This window comes from Drosophila willistoni, unplaced genomic scaffold (genome assembly GCF_018902025.1).
Source record: "Drosophila willistoni isolate 14030-0811.24 unplaced genomic scaffold, UCI_dwil_1.1 Seg674, whole genome shotgun sequence".
Classification (NCBI taxonomy): Eukaryota; Metazoa; Arthropoda; class Insecta; order Diptera; family Drosophilidae; genus Drosophila; species Drosophila willistoni.
In genome coordinates, this window is record NW_025814590.1 from 57,402 (window position 1) to 74,602 (window position 17,201).

Consider the following 17,201-nt stretch of genomic DNA (forward strand, 5'->3'; position numbering starts at 1 on the left):
TTCTGGCTGCTCTTTTGGCCTCTTGTTTTGCCAGTGGCGTCCATTCGCTAGTTTGCCGTCTATTGTAGATGAACTGGGACTCCTTCGCCAGAAGATCGATAGGTGTCAGTCCAGCTATTACTAGCGCAGCCTCGTCTGACATTGTTCGGAAGCCTCGACACACTCGTATGGCTCCCAATCTATACGTTGCCTCGAGCCCTTGGCGATATGATTTCTGCCGCAAAGCCTTTGCCCAAATAGGAGCTCCGTAGAGCATTATTGATCTCACGACGTTTACCAGTAGTACCCGTTGCCGTTGGCTTGGGCCTCTGGAGTTGAGCAAGAACCGCGTAATGCAGCGGCCTATTTCTGCAGCTTTTATATTTGCGTGCTCCAAGTGTTCCTTGAAACTAAGGCGGGTGTCTATTAAAATGCCTAGATAGCGTATTGCCCTGGATGACTTTATTTTGCACGTATCCAGAGAAATTTCGGCTACCTCCACGACTTTGCGACTGCTGATCAAGACAGCTTCGGTTTTTTGGACTGCAAGCTGCAAGCCAACATTGTTTAGCCATCCTTTGACTATGTCGACTGCCACGGCCGTTTTGTCCTCCGTCTCATGTAGGTGCTTCGCTACCACCACTATCGCCACGTCATCTGCAAAGCCGACGATATGGGTTCCAGATGGTAGAGAAAGCCTAAGCACGCCATCATACATCACGTTCCATAGGATTGGACCCAGAACGGAGCCTTGTGGGACACCTCCTTTGACGACATGGGTGCGCCAGCCACTTTGGGTATTGTATCGCAAGATTCGATTTCGGAAATAGTCTTCCACCATGAGGACTAGGTACTCTGGTACCCGAAACTCCCGAAGGGAGCTTAGGATCCGACTCCAGTTTGCGGTGTTGAACGCGTTTCTCACATCTAGAGTGGTGACCAAGCAGTATTCTTTCTTGCCACCCTTCCATCGCTGGCCCTCGATGGCATTGCTGGCTATGCCAACTACCGTTTGTAGCGCGTCGATTGTGGACTTTGCGCGTCTAAACCCAAACTGCATCGGTGAGAGGTCGCCAGAGTGCTTGATGGCGGACTCAACTCTCTGCACCAGCAGTTTCTCAAACAGTTTAGAGATCGAGTCTAAAAGGCAGATTGGCCTGTATGCTGATGGGTCCTCGGCTGGCTTGTTCGGCTTTGGTAGAAGCACCAGATTTTGCAATTTCCAAATGTCTGGAAAAATGCCATCGTGCATGCATTTGTTGAAAACTTCTGCAAATTTTCCGGGCTGGAGGCGTGCGGCCAGTTTTAGCGCCTTGTTTGGTATCGCGTCGGGGCCTGGAGCCTTTCGATCCTGTAACTTTGCGGCGACTGCCAGAATTTCATCGGGGCTAATGTCGCATACGTCCCGTGTGGTAGCGATCCGAGTGGGTCTTGGCGATATAGCTGAGCAGTTCGGGAACAGTGTCTCCACGATGAGCTTCATTTGGGATTCGTTTGGAGTCACGGGCTTGTTTGCGTTGAGCTTCTTCATGGCCACTTTATAAGCAGCCCCCCAAATATCGTTCTCGGCGGCGTTGCACATTTCTAAGAAGCAGTTGCGTTTACTCTCCTTAATCGCGAGTTTTAGTTCTCTTCGCCTAAGCTTGTATTGGGCCTGGAGGCTAGAGAACTCTGGCATTCCACGCGCTCTCTGGTATTGTCGTCTGCATTGAAGGCACCTCCTCCTCGCCTCGCTTATAGATGCGTTCCACCAGTAGACAGGAGCCTTTTGCTTGCTGTGGCATCTACGGGCAGCCATACTGGCATCACAGGCTGCTAGTACGGCGTCTACTAGCGTTTTAGCGAACTTATTTGCGTCGCCAGTGAATTCTGGGATTCTGAAGGATTCCTCGAATGTTGTAATATTTAGAGTATCCACTCTAAACATTTTAGCGTTTTGGTCTGTGGTTACGTTTTCTGCGGGACCGCTGCCGATAGTGAACAAAATGGCTTGATGGTCGCTAGCCGTATAGTGGCTGCTCAATTGCCAGTTGGTCTGTGCTGCTATCTGCCGGCTTGCAAATGTGACGTCAATCACTGATCCGTAGCCAGCTCTGCAGAACGTGTGTTTGTTGCCCGTGTTTATCACAACAAGTTCGAGTGAGGCGAGGCTCTCAAGAGTTGTGCGGCCCCTGGAGTTTGTTCGGTCACTACCCCATTCAGTGGACCACGAGTTGAAGTCGCCTGCAACGATTGTTTTGCCCTTTCCTCTTGCATCCAGAGCCAGCTGGTCCAGTGTCGACTCGAATTCTTGGAGAGTAAGACTTGGTGCCAAGTAGCAGCTGTACACCCATATGTCGCCTATGTATGCTCTGACAAATCCTCTATTTGCGTAGATGTGCTGCAAAGGCGGAGTACGATTGCCGCACAACCAGATTGCAGCTTTCCCTGAAGAGTCTGTTGCCCATGAGCTGCCAGGCCGAATTCTATATGGCTCGCTCAGAATCGCCACGTCTATATTTTGCTCCCTTACTGATTGCGCTAGTAAATCATGCGCCGCCGCACAGTGATTCAAATTTAATTGTAGAAACTTCATAGCGTTTGCTGCTGCTTCGCTCCTGCACTCGCCATTGGGCAACGTCGGCTGCCAGTGTAATGCCCCACCTGTTGTCGTTTGGCGTCTAAGCAGTTGAAGCAGACTGGAAAGTTGCTGCATGAGGCTGCCTTGTGATCTGTCGCCCCACATTTGAGGCACCAATTGGTGCGATCTATTGAGCTATTGCACTTTGCCGCCGTGTGGCCGAAGTTTAAGCATTTGTAGCATCTTTGCTTTGATTGCCGTTCCCGAATCGGGCAGAGCGTCCATCCTATTGCTATTTTTCCCATCTTGAGTAAGGAGTCAGCAGTCGAGCGCGGCATTGATAAGACAGCCAGCTGTGTATCACCAAAAGTGTGGCGCAAGCTTCGGACACGCACGTTTGCGGTGGCATCGCCAATAATTTCCGTTATTGCTTCTTTAATGTGGTCTGCTGATACCAAGGTGTCGAGATTGCGTATCTCAATCCAAGCTTCAGTTCCTACTGCTCTTACCGACGCTTGCTGGCCTAGAACTTGGCTAAGCTCGTTTCTTAGTTTTTGGCAGTCAGGAGCGCCGTCTCGCTTGAGTTCTAGAAGCAGCTCGCCCTTGGCAGTCTTCCTTGTGCGCTTTACATTACTCTTGACTCCATCGAGTTTGCCGTCGGTTCGTCTTGTAACCATGCCAAGAATCTGGGCGTAGGAGAAGCCTTCTTGGGCCTGTATCACAATGGCCGCGGGCTTGTCCCTTCGAGCTGGTTGCTTGCTAGGCCGCTTTCGAGACACCGTCTGCCATTCTGCATCCGCTTCGGCTGCGTTGACTGAATTGGCCCACGATGTGTTTGTATTGGCCAAGTTGTTAACCAGTTGTTCTGGACGAGAACCCTGCGTCGTTTTTCCACGTTTTGGTGGGGTTTTCCGCTGAATGGCGGCGTCCTCTCTCTGTCGTTTGGGCGTAGCAGTTTTAGCTGGCTGGCTCAGACTTATCGGAAGACCCAGATGTTTAATCTTCCCCGGTGTTGTTTGCGTGGCGATGTCGCCCTTTTGGACCATTTTTGCGGGGTGGCTATCAGTAATTTTTCGGCACAGTGTTTCGTGCAGCTCCATCATACGCACTATCGAGTTCTTTGTACTCAAATTTACATGGCGAACTGGCTTTCTCCCATCGTCAGCTCTATTGAACATACTGTCCAGCTGCCAGATCAGGTTTCCTAGCTCGTTTAGCTCTTCTATTTGTGAGGTTACTGCTGGGGCATCAAAGTGGTTTATTCCTTGCACCTGTATAGCTCGTGCCTCTGTATTATTAGCAACATTCGCATTTGCCGGCGTGTCTGTGCACGGAGGCGGTGACCGCAAGAGCCGTGGACGACTGCCGAAAACCGACACTTCCCCTTGTATATTCTGCACATCTGCCATTGCGCATCGGGCTTGATGGTCGATGGATACCACAGATTTATTCATATGACTGGCGGGTATCGGTTTCAACTTGTGAAATTTTTGAAATTTGAATTTAAATTAAATTTAAATTTGAATTTGAATTCGGCGGAAGAAGAAGCTTTAAAGCGGTTTGCCCAGAGGCGCCACCTGCCGATTTCTGGCTAGGGGCTCCCCTGATTCTGCCCTCGTTTTCCAACACTGGTACGATCAGCTGGTACGTAGCGGAGTGAAGATGAGGAAGACGTTGCCCAACAGCAAAGAAAGTTTTGGAGAAAGCTGGATAAAAAAAAAAAAGAAAAGAAAAGATATTTCTCACCCACACCAGCAAAAACAGGAGCAAACGATGAGAGAGGCGGGAAGAAAAAGTAAAGAGAGACGATCTGCAGCCTCCCCTCACCCCTACCCACGCCAATGGTCCAGCCAAGTGGAGGTTGGACAAACAAGTGTCAGGGCCAGCACACAGGTGGCAGAGGAGTCCCAGCAACGAGGTACGTAGGTAGTCCTATAGAGGCCCTCCTTGACCCGACGAAGTTAAATTTCAGGCCTTCTGGATACACAGGAAAACGATTTTAAAAGGGAGCGCCCGCGAGTATAGGACCGCACCACTTTCCTTCCTATCCTATTCCACCCATATATGTATATATATATACATATCTGTGTGTGTGTGTGTGTGTGCGTATGAGCAAGCATGTGTATTAAGGCCAAGTACTTGGCTTTAAGTTCCTCTTGCTAAGTACAAACTTTTGAGTACACATATTTACTTGTTATTTTATTAATAATTAAAAAAAAAAAGAGTAAATGAAAAAATGTTCTTAAGAAATTTAGTGAAAAGCACATCCTACGCAATTTATTAAAAAAAAAAATTCTTGTCGTAAATTAACTCTTTAAAGTCAACAGAGGTTTAGCTTGACGTCATCAAATATAAGAGAAGCTTTCTGATCTACTTTTGTGGTATGCATATTGGAGTTTCAGAAGATGAAAGCACGCAAACATATCATAATAGATCTAATATATAATAAATAAAAAAATAAATAAAAAATTGATTTCTTTCTCAATTCAGAGATCACTTATAACCGCTTTAAAAGTAACTGCAAATTATAATAGTTATTTTTTATTTAACACAATAATTTGTACTTTTGTGAGAAGTTCTGCTTTTGATATGGATTGTTCTCCAGTATGGATTATTCTCATCATGTTTTGTAGAGTGATATCCAATCTAAAAATAAAATATATGAAAATTGATAAAGTGACAAATTATTTACATTAGTCTAAGAAAAGCAGACATTTTTCCTTTGGAAATGTAAATTTACTATTTATTTTAAATTCTTTGGAAAATGCATAGCTAGACTATCTTATATTTAGATAGATGAAAGTATAAATTTTAAATCTATCTAATATCAAGACACAAATTTTTTGAAACATTTTTGGATTGGCTGACCTGATACCTGAAGGATGTTCGTTTATTGTTCGACCTATTTAGTCTTGGGTATAACTCACGTTTTCCTTTCTGTTCTACTTTCGAATTAACTTATAATTGAACCATTTAATGTTCTTTGAGGAACACTTGCACAAAAAAGAGATAACCCATTAAGAACTTTAACCTATAGACTTCCACATAATTTTAAAGTGTGGGGCCTCTCCATAAGGCGTGAGTTATTATGCCAAGTTCGTTTTTAGCTTCTTTAGGCACGACATTTGCCAAGGCCATTTGGCATACTTTATGCCATTGTATAATTTGGTTTATATCTATGTGCTAGGAGAATCCGTGTGCGTACGTTTTAAAATTTATAATGTAACACACACACACACACACACACACACACATAAATACAGAGCAATAAGAGTAAAACGAAAGCTATCAGGGGAGAGGCAAGACACAGACAAAGATGGAAAAGAAAGTCTTATAAGCAAGTCCAGGCAACGACTAAAAGATACCCTCTTTAAAAATTATGAATACAATACATTGCATATCTGAAAATAACTAAATTTTCCTGAAATAAAAGGTTTTATGGTTCACTTTTTTCTTTGTAATGCCTGTTGCAAACACCTTAACGACCTTGTAGTACCCCAATTATCCTCTACACGATGGTAGAGAGTAAAAACATGCAATGCAATCACAGACGTCGTAGAGAGATTCCCCCTGCAGCATTGCAGACAATACATATGACACAATCCCAGAGCAAGTGGGTCCCTATTGTTCCATTGTTTATGGCTTGGCAACATTGGCTCCGCTTCTGTCTTGTTTCAACTTCCATGGGTTCTCTTCTTGTGCGTGCTTGGCATTTGGTAAAAGCGAAAGCTTATGCCACACACACAGACAAATACATATATACTATAATTTACCGGATGCCGCCGCAATTTGAGTTGATATTTTTAAAAGTGGCCAAGATACAATTGAAGAAAAAAAAAAGAGAAGGGATACTTTGTAGAATGACAATAAAATGGGATATATCATTGCCAATTGGTTTTATTCTTATCTTCCGGGTATATTTTGAAATTCCATTACTGAATCAGAGGCCAAATTCTGAACGAGTTCATCATAGACAGCATGAGGGACAACTGTACCAACAATTTTCCTATTATTATCGGTTTTAACTCGAAGAATTTGTATCTTATGTTCATTCTTGTGGATAATCAGCTCAATGCGATCCCATATGGGCAACATCAACCCCGATAGCACATGATAGGTACGCACACGTAAACCCACCTCACAACCACCTTTAAAGGGGCAAATTCTATTCCAAAAGACATGCGAACATCTAGTCAGACACACGTCATATTGTTGCTGCCAAAATGAACGTGCAACCTCGGGTGGCACTTTGACATATCGGCTGGTTAATGAATTGACCGTCTCAGTGCGAACCTGTGGCCCGGTATTGGGACGATATATTTGCAAATTTATCTTATTTGCTGATTTAACATCCGTTGAGTCTGTTGCAGCACGCAGACAGAGTATGGCTGAGTTCTTATTCTGCCTATTCTGTTGGAGTATATAGAAACCTTCATAATCGTATAGACCCTCCCTGCGATATCTGTAAAACAAAATTATTGAGTAATAAAACTGAAAAGCATCAGTTAGACTTAAAACTCACTTTGATAGGGCCACTTCAAATGACATGCCACGTTCAACGGACACTGTATGCAATTCAGTGGCTGCAGTCCCTGTCGAATGTTTTCGAACAAATCGGATTAGCTTAATGGGCTTGACACTGGCTCCATGGGCATCTAGATCGAGTATACCCAAATCAAAGTGACCAGAACGCTTCAGTTTTAAGATCAGTGAATACATATTGTCCATGAAGAACTTGAAGAAAGCATTTTGTATCTCAACACGGCATCCCAAAATTCGATTCAAGAATTTTGAGATATTGCTACTATCTTTTTCAATAGAAAATATCTTAATCTTCCCCTCTTCAGCACAATTGATCATACCAACGCTAGCCAAGGCATGGGCACAATCAAGTACGAAATTGCCCTTAAACGTTGAAGGCACAAAACAACGTTCCAATGTCTTCATGCCAGTAATCTGTTGCATAACACTATCTAGGGCAGCACGTCCAATGTTATTATCGATATTGAATTGCGATAAATCACGAGCATCGGTGGCTCGACGATCGCCCTGGGTAAGTGCACCCAAGCTCTCCAAACGTTTGGCCACTGTCGAGGCGAAACGACGTTCGCCTGCCAAATCCGTAATAACGAATACATATTCCGGTGAATTGACCTGATTGGAACGATGAGTTCTGCCAAATTGTTGTATAGCTCGATCAGCACTCCACGGCAACTCCAGGGTAATGTGCAAACGTCGTCGCTGATTGGAGACACGTCTGTCACTCTGCAGTGAAATGCCGCTAGAGGCAGCTTCAGATATTATAGCCACATGCTTGCTACCTTGCATGAAACGTTGCTTCTCCCTATAATTGACCATATCAGTTGTAGCATCACTATCGCAACGAGTTTCGTATTTATAGCCATCGAATTCATCACAAATCACACGTCCTCGACGGCCAGTCATTTCGGCCACCATATTCGGACCGCCTAGATCAGCGATCAGTTTGTCCAAAGTATTTGGTGGCAAACGACGTCCGACAGTCTCAATCTTATCCAAAAGAGCTTCACGCATATTAATACAACGTTCAACATCGCGCTCTGCAACTTTGATCTTATTTGCTCTACTGCGTCCGGGCTCATCATCATCGTCATCATCATTTCGATTACGCAAAGTGGTGCATAAGTGCTGTAAAATGCGCTCGTGCATGGTTACTTTTTCAGCTGTGTGCATAAGGAATAGAAAGACGGTAATCTAAAATTAGTAGCCCACTTAAGTATGCTATAAATTGTCTTAATCTAGATAACAGCTCGAATGAAGCCAAAAAATTACGAATGATTATAATGATAATGAATGAAGTGTTTAAACTTTGCTTGAGGCGATACAATAAAAAATTTAATTATAAATATTCATCTTGCCTTTCAGTTCAACTTTTCTAGTTTCTTTTAAATAACGCCTCAATATCTGACCGCGCTAGGCCCTGATATACTGGTCTTTGGGTAAACCCACCACTGTTTTTTGGAAACTAAATTGCACCAGACTTACCTTTATCTGGATTTGGTGGCCTTCCACGACGTTTGCGTGTAGTTCCTGCTTTGTTATTTTGTTGCTTATGTTTATTATTGTTATTATCCTCATCATCTGATAACCAGTTGTTTTCATACATTTCGACATCACTGTCCGCTGGGTCCGGGTCTTCTTCTTCGTCGTCATCGGAGAATTCTGAACGAGATTTTTTAGTAAGTGATTGTTTCAAAAATTCTCCAGTATTAACTAAATGACGAAATGCATCTCTATTTGGGGCTGGAAAATGTTTCTCCACAAACGATTGCAATATCATTTTCGATGTGGACACAAAGGTACTTATGGTTCCCTGATTTCGATCCAAGTGTTCCAAAGTCCTTGACTCTCCCGTGGACTGAAGACCAATAACAACCGCTTTTCCGGTGCGGATGGCAATGCGAGTCATTTTCACTACTTGATTAAGCTTGGACGCTATGCAAAGATTCTTAAAGAAACGCTGATGGGCACACCAAAACTGGGAAGTGATAATCTTTTGTATGCGATTCTCTACGCTCATGAGACGACAGCATCTTTGGAGTTTGTTGTGAATCTCAGCCCATAGTTCAGCAGACATATTGTACACCTTACGGAAATCCTTAGACATGAGAATCTCTTCAATGCGAAAGCTGACATCCTTGAAGCTCAATTGACGTGCTATATATGTGCCACGCAATTTCATATCCATTGCCACAATTTCCATGGCACCGATGCCCCTCTTCTCGACAGCATTAACGAAATCTGGGAACTCAGCATAGGCCGTTCCGCGACCCCAGAGACCCAAACGAACCATATAAGCCATATTGCGTGGCTCACTGGCTCCCGTGGCCGAAGCGTAAACAACTCGGGCTTTGGGACAAAGCTGTTGCAGCTCTAAGACCGTAGTTCCCGTCTTTGTCGACTTGCCGCCATTCATCAAACTCAAATTCTTGGCCTTGTGGCACTCATCGAAGACAATGACACCGTCGAATTTCCTGGTCAGCCAATGCACCAACTGCAGCAAACGTGTCCTATACTTGTGCATTGAGGTTTGCGACTCACCAATTAGCGAAGTATATGTACAAAATATTACACCCTTCTTGAAATTATCATTCTCCTGGGAATCAATGCGACTATATTTGAATTTGCTCAATGCTACCACCGGAATCTTATCATCGGCCCCAATGTCAGAAAGGTCCCGTTCAGCATCGAATTTGAGGTCACTCGAAACCGATATCCATAGGGCACGTTTGCGTCCATGCAAATAGTTTTCATATATAATGCCAGCTATGGCCCGGCCTTTACCGACACCAGCTCCATCACCAAGAGGAAACCAGCTCGTTCGCCACTGGGAAGAATCTGTTGATGAGCCTGACAAGCATAGACAACTGCTTCCATTTGCAGGGCACTCAAAGAGTCAGCAGCCTCAAAATTATTCGCCAGTGCCAACTTCATATTTATATCGGGTAATTCCACCGAGGATAGAGTTGCAGTTTCAACAACTGGATCTGGATGGGCCTTGCCAAGTTTCAGTTTACTGGGCCAATATTCGGCAAATGTGTCGGATACGCCAATTTCCTCATAATCAGCTTCTTCATCTTCCACAGCTGGTTCTCGTGGAAGACCTTCATCATCTGGTACTTCTTCTTCTAGTTTCTTGGGAACCATTTTACGATTAGGAGCTGACGACGACGATGACGATGATTTAGCCCCTGGTGGCTTGGCTAAATATGTACGGCCACTCTTCAGTATTTGATCCAGTTGTGCAGCTGTAAGGCTCTCCATTTGCTGATCCAATGGCAAACCAATTCCGTTACCGTCATCAGAGACCATGGAAACATTGGTCACCAAACCATCTGGTCCCATAACAAAAGACACGGGAATATCCTCACCGTGACCATTTCGGAAATACCCAAAAGTTCGCATTGGTTGTAGAAAATTGGAAGCACCCACCAAGGGAAAAAATATTGGATTATCCAAATCCAAATCCAAATCTTTATGGGGTACTTGCATTTCATCCACTGGCATTTGATTTTCCACTGCCGCATATGATATTTGTGCACAATTTTTTGGATCTGAACCAAGGGGAACACGTATCTGTGTTTGTGGACCTTCTATGGCACTAGCAGTTGTGGGTACTCCTCCACCACCATTCCCTCCACCACCTCTGGTCGGCCTTCGTATACGAAAAGCGATTTCATAAATTCATCTAATTCCTTATCTTCTGTATTATCCACCTCGATGAAGGGCAATGAGTCAAGTTCGGCCTGTAGGCGAGCATCTATTTCGGATTCCTCAGACGGTAGCAATGAGTCCAATTCAGCTTGTAGACGGGCATCTATCTCAAGATCAGATGGTATATCAAATTTCCTACTTTTCATCACTTCATGATTCGTTTCCGTATTCAGCACAAGATTCGAAAAATCAATATTTATGGAAACATTTTTCACATCATTTATATTCACATTGCCATTAATATTTTTATATACTGTTGGAATCGACTTTATTTCGTTTTTGAGATTATCATATGTAAAATTAAAACTAATTTCTGGTTCCCCTTGATTATCCGAATTGGGTTTATAGTCGACATATAAAGAACTACTGTTGTCCTCGCTTCTGTGTAGAATTTCCATTTTTATTTCTTGCCCGGAATCAAAAATGTTAGCTTTTGAAATCGAATCATTTTGCTTAAAATTTGATTCTGTATTAAAGAAATCTATGGGTGGAAAGTATATTAAAAAAATTTCTGTGATACTGTTTGTGGTTTTCCATTAATGTTACCTTCTTGATTCTCTTTATTCGTGTAGTCATGAATGGGCCAATTATTTAAATAACTCACATTCTCATTCATTTTCTCATTCTCATTATCATCATTATTGGACTGATTGAAAGCTTGGATATATTCGCGTTTTCGTAAAACATTTGTCGTCTTTCCATTAAAAATAGTTCCATCAGGTTTTTCGAAATTTGGAACCACCAGGCTTGACCTCGATGGGAACAGCAGCAATTCTGGTTCTTTCTCCTTTGGAGGCGAGGAAATTTTGCTGTTTTCCTGTTTGGCGGCCGATGCAACCATTTTCTGAACCATTAATTTACCTGCTTCAGTTTGCATTGATAGTAGAATCCTTTTTGCCAGTGGTTGACTTTCATTCTCGATGTCTTTCGAATCCAAAAATTTTGGTTTAAAATCTACCAAGGACTTGTGCGAGGATCTTGTTACTGAATTTTGTTTACTTGGCATTTTTTCAAACTTTTTTTTTACTGCGAAATTGAATTTTTTTTTTACTTTTTTTTTTTTCAAAAACTTTTTTCTTCACTATTTGGAACGACTAGTTATCACGGCATTGACTCGTTGAATGATATTTTGTCGAATTGCTCCGAGGTATACTAACTTTTTAAATACAAATATTTAGAAGTTTAAAAGCACCGCTTGCTTTAATATTTATTAGAATAATAACTTGTTGAGTTTCAAGGGAATTGAAGGCAAAAGCGCAGCTTTGCATTCCCCTAAGAAGTAATTATTTATTTGAAAACAAAGAGTGCAACGGGTTTTCGATGTATACGTTGTATTTAATCTTTATTACCTTGAGATGCAATTGTACAGCGCTATATTTTCTGGTCCTCAAAATATGACGTGTTAGGCGACTTCTTCAGTCCATAACGAAGAAATCAGATAACAATTCAATATTTTTTTGGGTAATGTTAGGAATGATAAAAACTTTCGATAACAATTTTTTCATAATTCGATAAGAATTACACTTTTTTCTTAAGTTGCAAGTCGCTTATATTTAAGCTTATATTTATACAAAAATTTATAAAATTTAAACAAAGAAAATACAGAGCTTTTACCGTTTTTTTCGTTTTATTGATTTATGAGAAAGGCACGGAAACTATTTCGAAGCAATTTAGTTGCCAATTTGAGTCGAGACGCATTTCAATAAGTGTCCCAAATGCCACACAACATGCTCTCTGTACAAATGGTTTCATTTGAACATAAATTAACGGCGGAAAGTTGGCAGCTCCGTTTACGGATCGATTGGAGTTCCGTTTTGAAAATTTCTTTCATTGATTTCCATTGCCCTGGCATAGAATTTTTGGGCGGGAGGGGGCGTTCTGTGTGGTAAACGGTAAATGATAATCACAGAAATGCCCCTGCAACATGTGTGCGGAAATACGCGAACGCGACTTTGCCAGCGAAAGAGTTTTGGTGGCCCTTTAGGCACTTTGGCTGATTGGCAGTGGCGGATGGAGAAATCGACCGACAAACCAACCAACCGACAGACTCAACCCCCACCCAACTGACAGACGAGCCGACCAAAGGCGAGCAAAACTTTTTCAGGCCATTCTAAAGTTTTTGGTTGAAAGGAAAAAGAGCAGGGTAGGAATGAAGGAGGTAACTTTTGGCATGGGTCGTCGTCTGCATCGACAACGATAGAGCTAAAGTCATCGTCGACGTCGTCCTCGGCGGCAGCGTCTATGTAACTCTTGACTGCTGGCGTTTGGCTTTGGCCGCCAATAACTCAACAATATTAAGGTTGGCACGTGCGACCGTCCTTGCCTTGGTGCCTCGTCTGCATCCTTTTTACTGTTTTGCCTTCTTCTGTTTGTCGCAAAGTTTGTGGCTCGTTAAACAAATTCAAACGACTTAAGCGGCAACACATGTTGGCAAACAGCAGCGGTCGGAAGAAGCCCCAAGAACAGAAGTTTCACCCCCTCCAACCCTAAACCCATTCCGCTACTTGTCCACAATGTTGGCAACGAGATGTCGTCATAACTCTTGTTGTTATTGCTCTAAATCGCTCATATTTGCAAAAACTATTAAATCAGCTTGATCATGACAGCGCCTGGGATATATGAATATATGTATGTACATACATATGTGATGACAAGCAGGTCGCTTAGTCACAAGATATACATACATATGTACATATGTATAAAAGGACACAAATGGAAAGGATTGTAACATTTCATGCATGAACATCCGACACTTGACACGATATTAAATATCTACATAAAAAATTGATTCAATTATTGCATTTTCCAAAACTTTAGCAGAATAAAATTTGCTCCTTTAGTTTATTTGTCCGGCTTGGAATCAAATTTGGGAACAGTTTTTAGTAGAATCCAGATCTGTTCCCTTTTTGTTTGAATGGTAAATCGTTGCCAGCTTCGATAAAAACGGAACCATTTTAATAAGATTGTAAACCTTGGCAACCCTAGGGTCGATTATAAAAGCTCGATTTTTTATAGCTGCTTTTATCGATGTGAGTTTAGTCTTTTTTTTTTGTATCAAAAATATACCATCTCTAGTGACAAAAAAAATAAACCACATACATACGATTCGTAAATTTTTTTGTGGCAAGGCACGAAAACATTCATTAGCATATGGAAATATAATAATATAAAACTATTAATCGAATGCTGCTATAATGATAAAACGTAACCCCCAATTCGGATTGGAATCCAAAAAAAAAAGAGAAAAATTAGCCTCAGTTTCCCCTTTACAAACTTATATTTACTTTCTTAATTAAACTGTGAAATTTCTAATTTATTTCGACCATTTTGCTTCGTCCTTTTTGCAGATCCACCTTTGGTCACATTACGCTTGGGGTCAACTCTGACACCGGATGATATCAAGGAAGGCGACGATGTTTACTTCGAGTGTCACGTACAATCGAATCCTCAATGGCGGAAACTCTTGTGGTTACATAATGTAGGTCCTGCACACCATCAATTCAAGCTGTATGTGTTTAGCCAAGACGACGACCAGAAGTCCTGGTCCCGGAACTTAAAACCCCGGACCCGGCTGTCTGCTTCGCTGACAACTCCATTCATTTCTGTTTAAGTGTCAATAACATGGCAAGTTGCGTATGCGTTGAGGTGACTGCTCTGGGATGACATCGTGATGCATTGAGCTTCGTTGCATTTTGCTCATTTCAATTCACACCAGCAAAAACGGATGTGGATATGGTTTTGTTGGCTGTGCGAGAAGGGGGTGGGCCAGAGGGAACTTTACCATTTTGGACCAAAATAGTTTTGGGATTTGTGGCATTGATTTTGCCGTCGCTCAAGTGCAGTCGCTGAGGCGAGTCCCGCAATCACTCAGGGAGCTAGGAATCTCTGCCAGTTGGGGAATTTTCTATGGTGCCGCCATGGCATTTGAACGTTAAGGTAGATGCTAGTCGGTTGAGTTTGGTTAACAGAAGTGCTTAGCGGATTTTGCCAAATTGAAATTCGACCTCGAGTGGTTCTAGACAGTAAATGGTTATTACACTATGCATATATGCACGAGGTGAGCTAAAAGAGTTTAAGTGACAGAAGATATCCATAATTGAGAGCATTCAATTTTCGCGTAGTTTCTTTATAGATCTGTTTTTCTTCTTGTCCTAAGACAGTCCGAATATTTTAGCTGATGCTAAAATAATTTAAATAAGGACAAAAACTCTCAGATTGCATTTATTTTTTAAGGATAGTAAAAAATGCGAAAAGAAACAAAAGATTCTACAAAAACGGCTTAGTGTTATTTAACAATATTAGAAAAGTAATACAGGGAGGTCAAAAATATAAAGTCCGTTTAAAATTGAAACATATTTCATACCCATTTTTCTTACCTTCGAGTTTATGAATTGCAAGTATATAAATTCTGTCATACAAATTGATTCTTGAATTGAAAATTGCAGTTCATATTAAAAAAGCCTTAACCTTCAAACGTTTTTAGGCTACGAAAGCTTTCCTTGAAATCCTGAAAATGTTGTGTTTTATTGGCTGAAAAAATGGATTAAAAAAGCCTTTCATAGGATAAATTTATATGTGGGTGGGTTAAGAGTTTTAGAATTTCATTGGTTAAAACAAGGGAAAAACCGCAGTCTGACCTACTGGAAGAACCCAATGCGAAGATAGGCCACAGGAAGTGTCAGGCCTATTAACTTACTATTATAACTACCTATTTACGATATCTAATTTTATATTAACAAAATCATTTGTATTAACTCTCTCTCACTTCGTTCGCAGGGCATACATTTCTGTCTGTCTGACTGTCGGTCGCTCTGACTGTCTGTCTTTCTGTCTGTCTGTTTTCTTATCATAAAGTCAGACGTGCAGCGGCAAAGGCGGCAAAACATCCCATCCCGTCTGGTCTCGTCCTATTTGATGTATTGCAATTTGGTTGTAGTTGGTTCTTTTTTTCTTGCTGCCATTTTCATTTTACAACTCAACTCGTCGACTTGGCTCGGCGTTGCAGTGGCAAGTCAAGGCTGTGAAAATATTTTTCATTCCGCTTTTTGCATAAATACAACATTTCTTGTGCCATTTTTTTTTTTTTTTTTTGTGTTCCTCTCTGTTGCTTCTATTTCTTTCTCTGTCTCTTTGCTTTTCATATGTATGCTTGCCACATGCGTTGCTTTTGGCCCATATTTCATAGCAAACAGTCTGGTGGTTGGAGAGGAGGTTCGGGGCATGCAGTGAAACAGCTGCAGCTGCAGGGCACCACAAGCGGAATTATGCTTCAATTTAACAGCCCGCGAAATGTTGCAACCATCTTCATCTTAACAAAAGTTGCCAAGCTCCGATCCCGTCCTGCCACACTACCATCATTCGACCGAGGCAGCTGTGCTTGAATTTAAGCAATTTGACAGACGCCTCTGCATCTCTCTTTCTCTCTATTACTCTGTTTTTCTGATGATGATCAGAGTCATAATGAGCTAGTGGCTTAGTCTAGGCTGCGGTGGCAGTGCCGCATTGGGGCAAAGAGGAGGGCGAAGCTGGTCGGGCTAGCTATCTGCTTTTGAGTGATACATATGTAGCTCCAGTCGCTGCTGCCATTTTGAGCCATACCAATTGCTGCTACAAACTCAAGTACTTACACACACACACACACCACATACTTATGTATGTATAACTTGACAGGCGCATTGCTCCGAGCCATAAATTAAATGGAGTGCGCCGAATGCTTCCATTTTGGCTTTCATTTTTTTTCTTTTACTTAAAAGTTCTGTAACACACATGAGGCGGACAAGCTGAATGCTAATTTTGATGAGTGTTATACAAAATATGAGAACATTTTAAAAATTACACAAAAACTAACTACATAAATGTAGAGGGAAACTGCAGTTGGAAACTTTAAATTGTTAAGTTAGCTCTCGTCTCTGCCATTTATAAACTTCTTTATACACTTATTAATCTGACATTACAATAAATGTTGCAATAAAAAATCGTTGTTACTTTAGTTCTCTTGAGTGCATAGTATTGAAATCGCTTTTTAAATGCGAAATTCATTAAATGTACATAATATTCTATAATAAAAATTGGCAAAGTAAACCCTAATGATTTTCTAATTCTTCTCTTGCAAATCAAGATGAATATAGCTGATTTTATGCCTTCCAATTCAGACATTGATTATATATATATATATATTAAGCCATCTTTAGCTAATTCATCTTCTATCTTGAGTCAATATAATTATCTTATCCCCAGGGACTGCTTACTACACAATTGTCATAGGTCAAGTTCTTTGTGCTCCCACATTGAAGCACTCACTAATTAGCAAACGACTAAGTAATCACTTCTCGTGCTTGGAAATTTAAATACGAAATTAAGCAACAACAACAATAACAACAATGACAAGAAAAACATAACAATATTAAGA

The 17,201-nt window shown here is 41.7% G+C and overlaps 2 protein-coding genes across 2 annotated transcripts in view; one reads left to right on the top strand and one right to left on the bottom strand.

Moving 5' to 3' along the window:
* LOC6644890 (cell adhesion molecule 2) overlaps positions 1 to 14,402 on the top strand; it is a gene marked incomplete at its 5' end in the record, with an annotated part of 60,668 nt that extends 46,266 nt beyond the window's left edge. The window contains 1 exon segment of the mRNA XM_047013287.1: positions 14,140 to 14,402. Within this exon segment, the coding sequence (XP_046869243.1) occupies positions 14,140 to 14,402 (263 nt within the window).
* On the bottom strand, positions 6,389 to 10,690 carry LOC124461826 (protein strawberry notch-like). The gene is given in 4 exon segments (XM_047013288.1): positions 6,389 to 7,001; positions 7,062 to 8,241; positions 8,564 to 9,883; positions 9,886 to 10,690. Coding segments are annotated over 4 exon segments (3,759 nt in total). The 5' UTR covers positions 10,586 to 10,690; the 3' UTR covers positions 6,389 to 6,442.
* Positions 14,403 to 17,201: the final 2,799 nt, after the last annotated feature.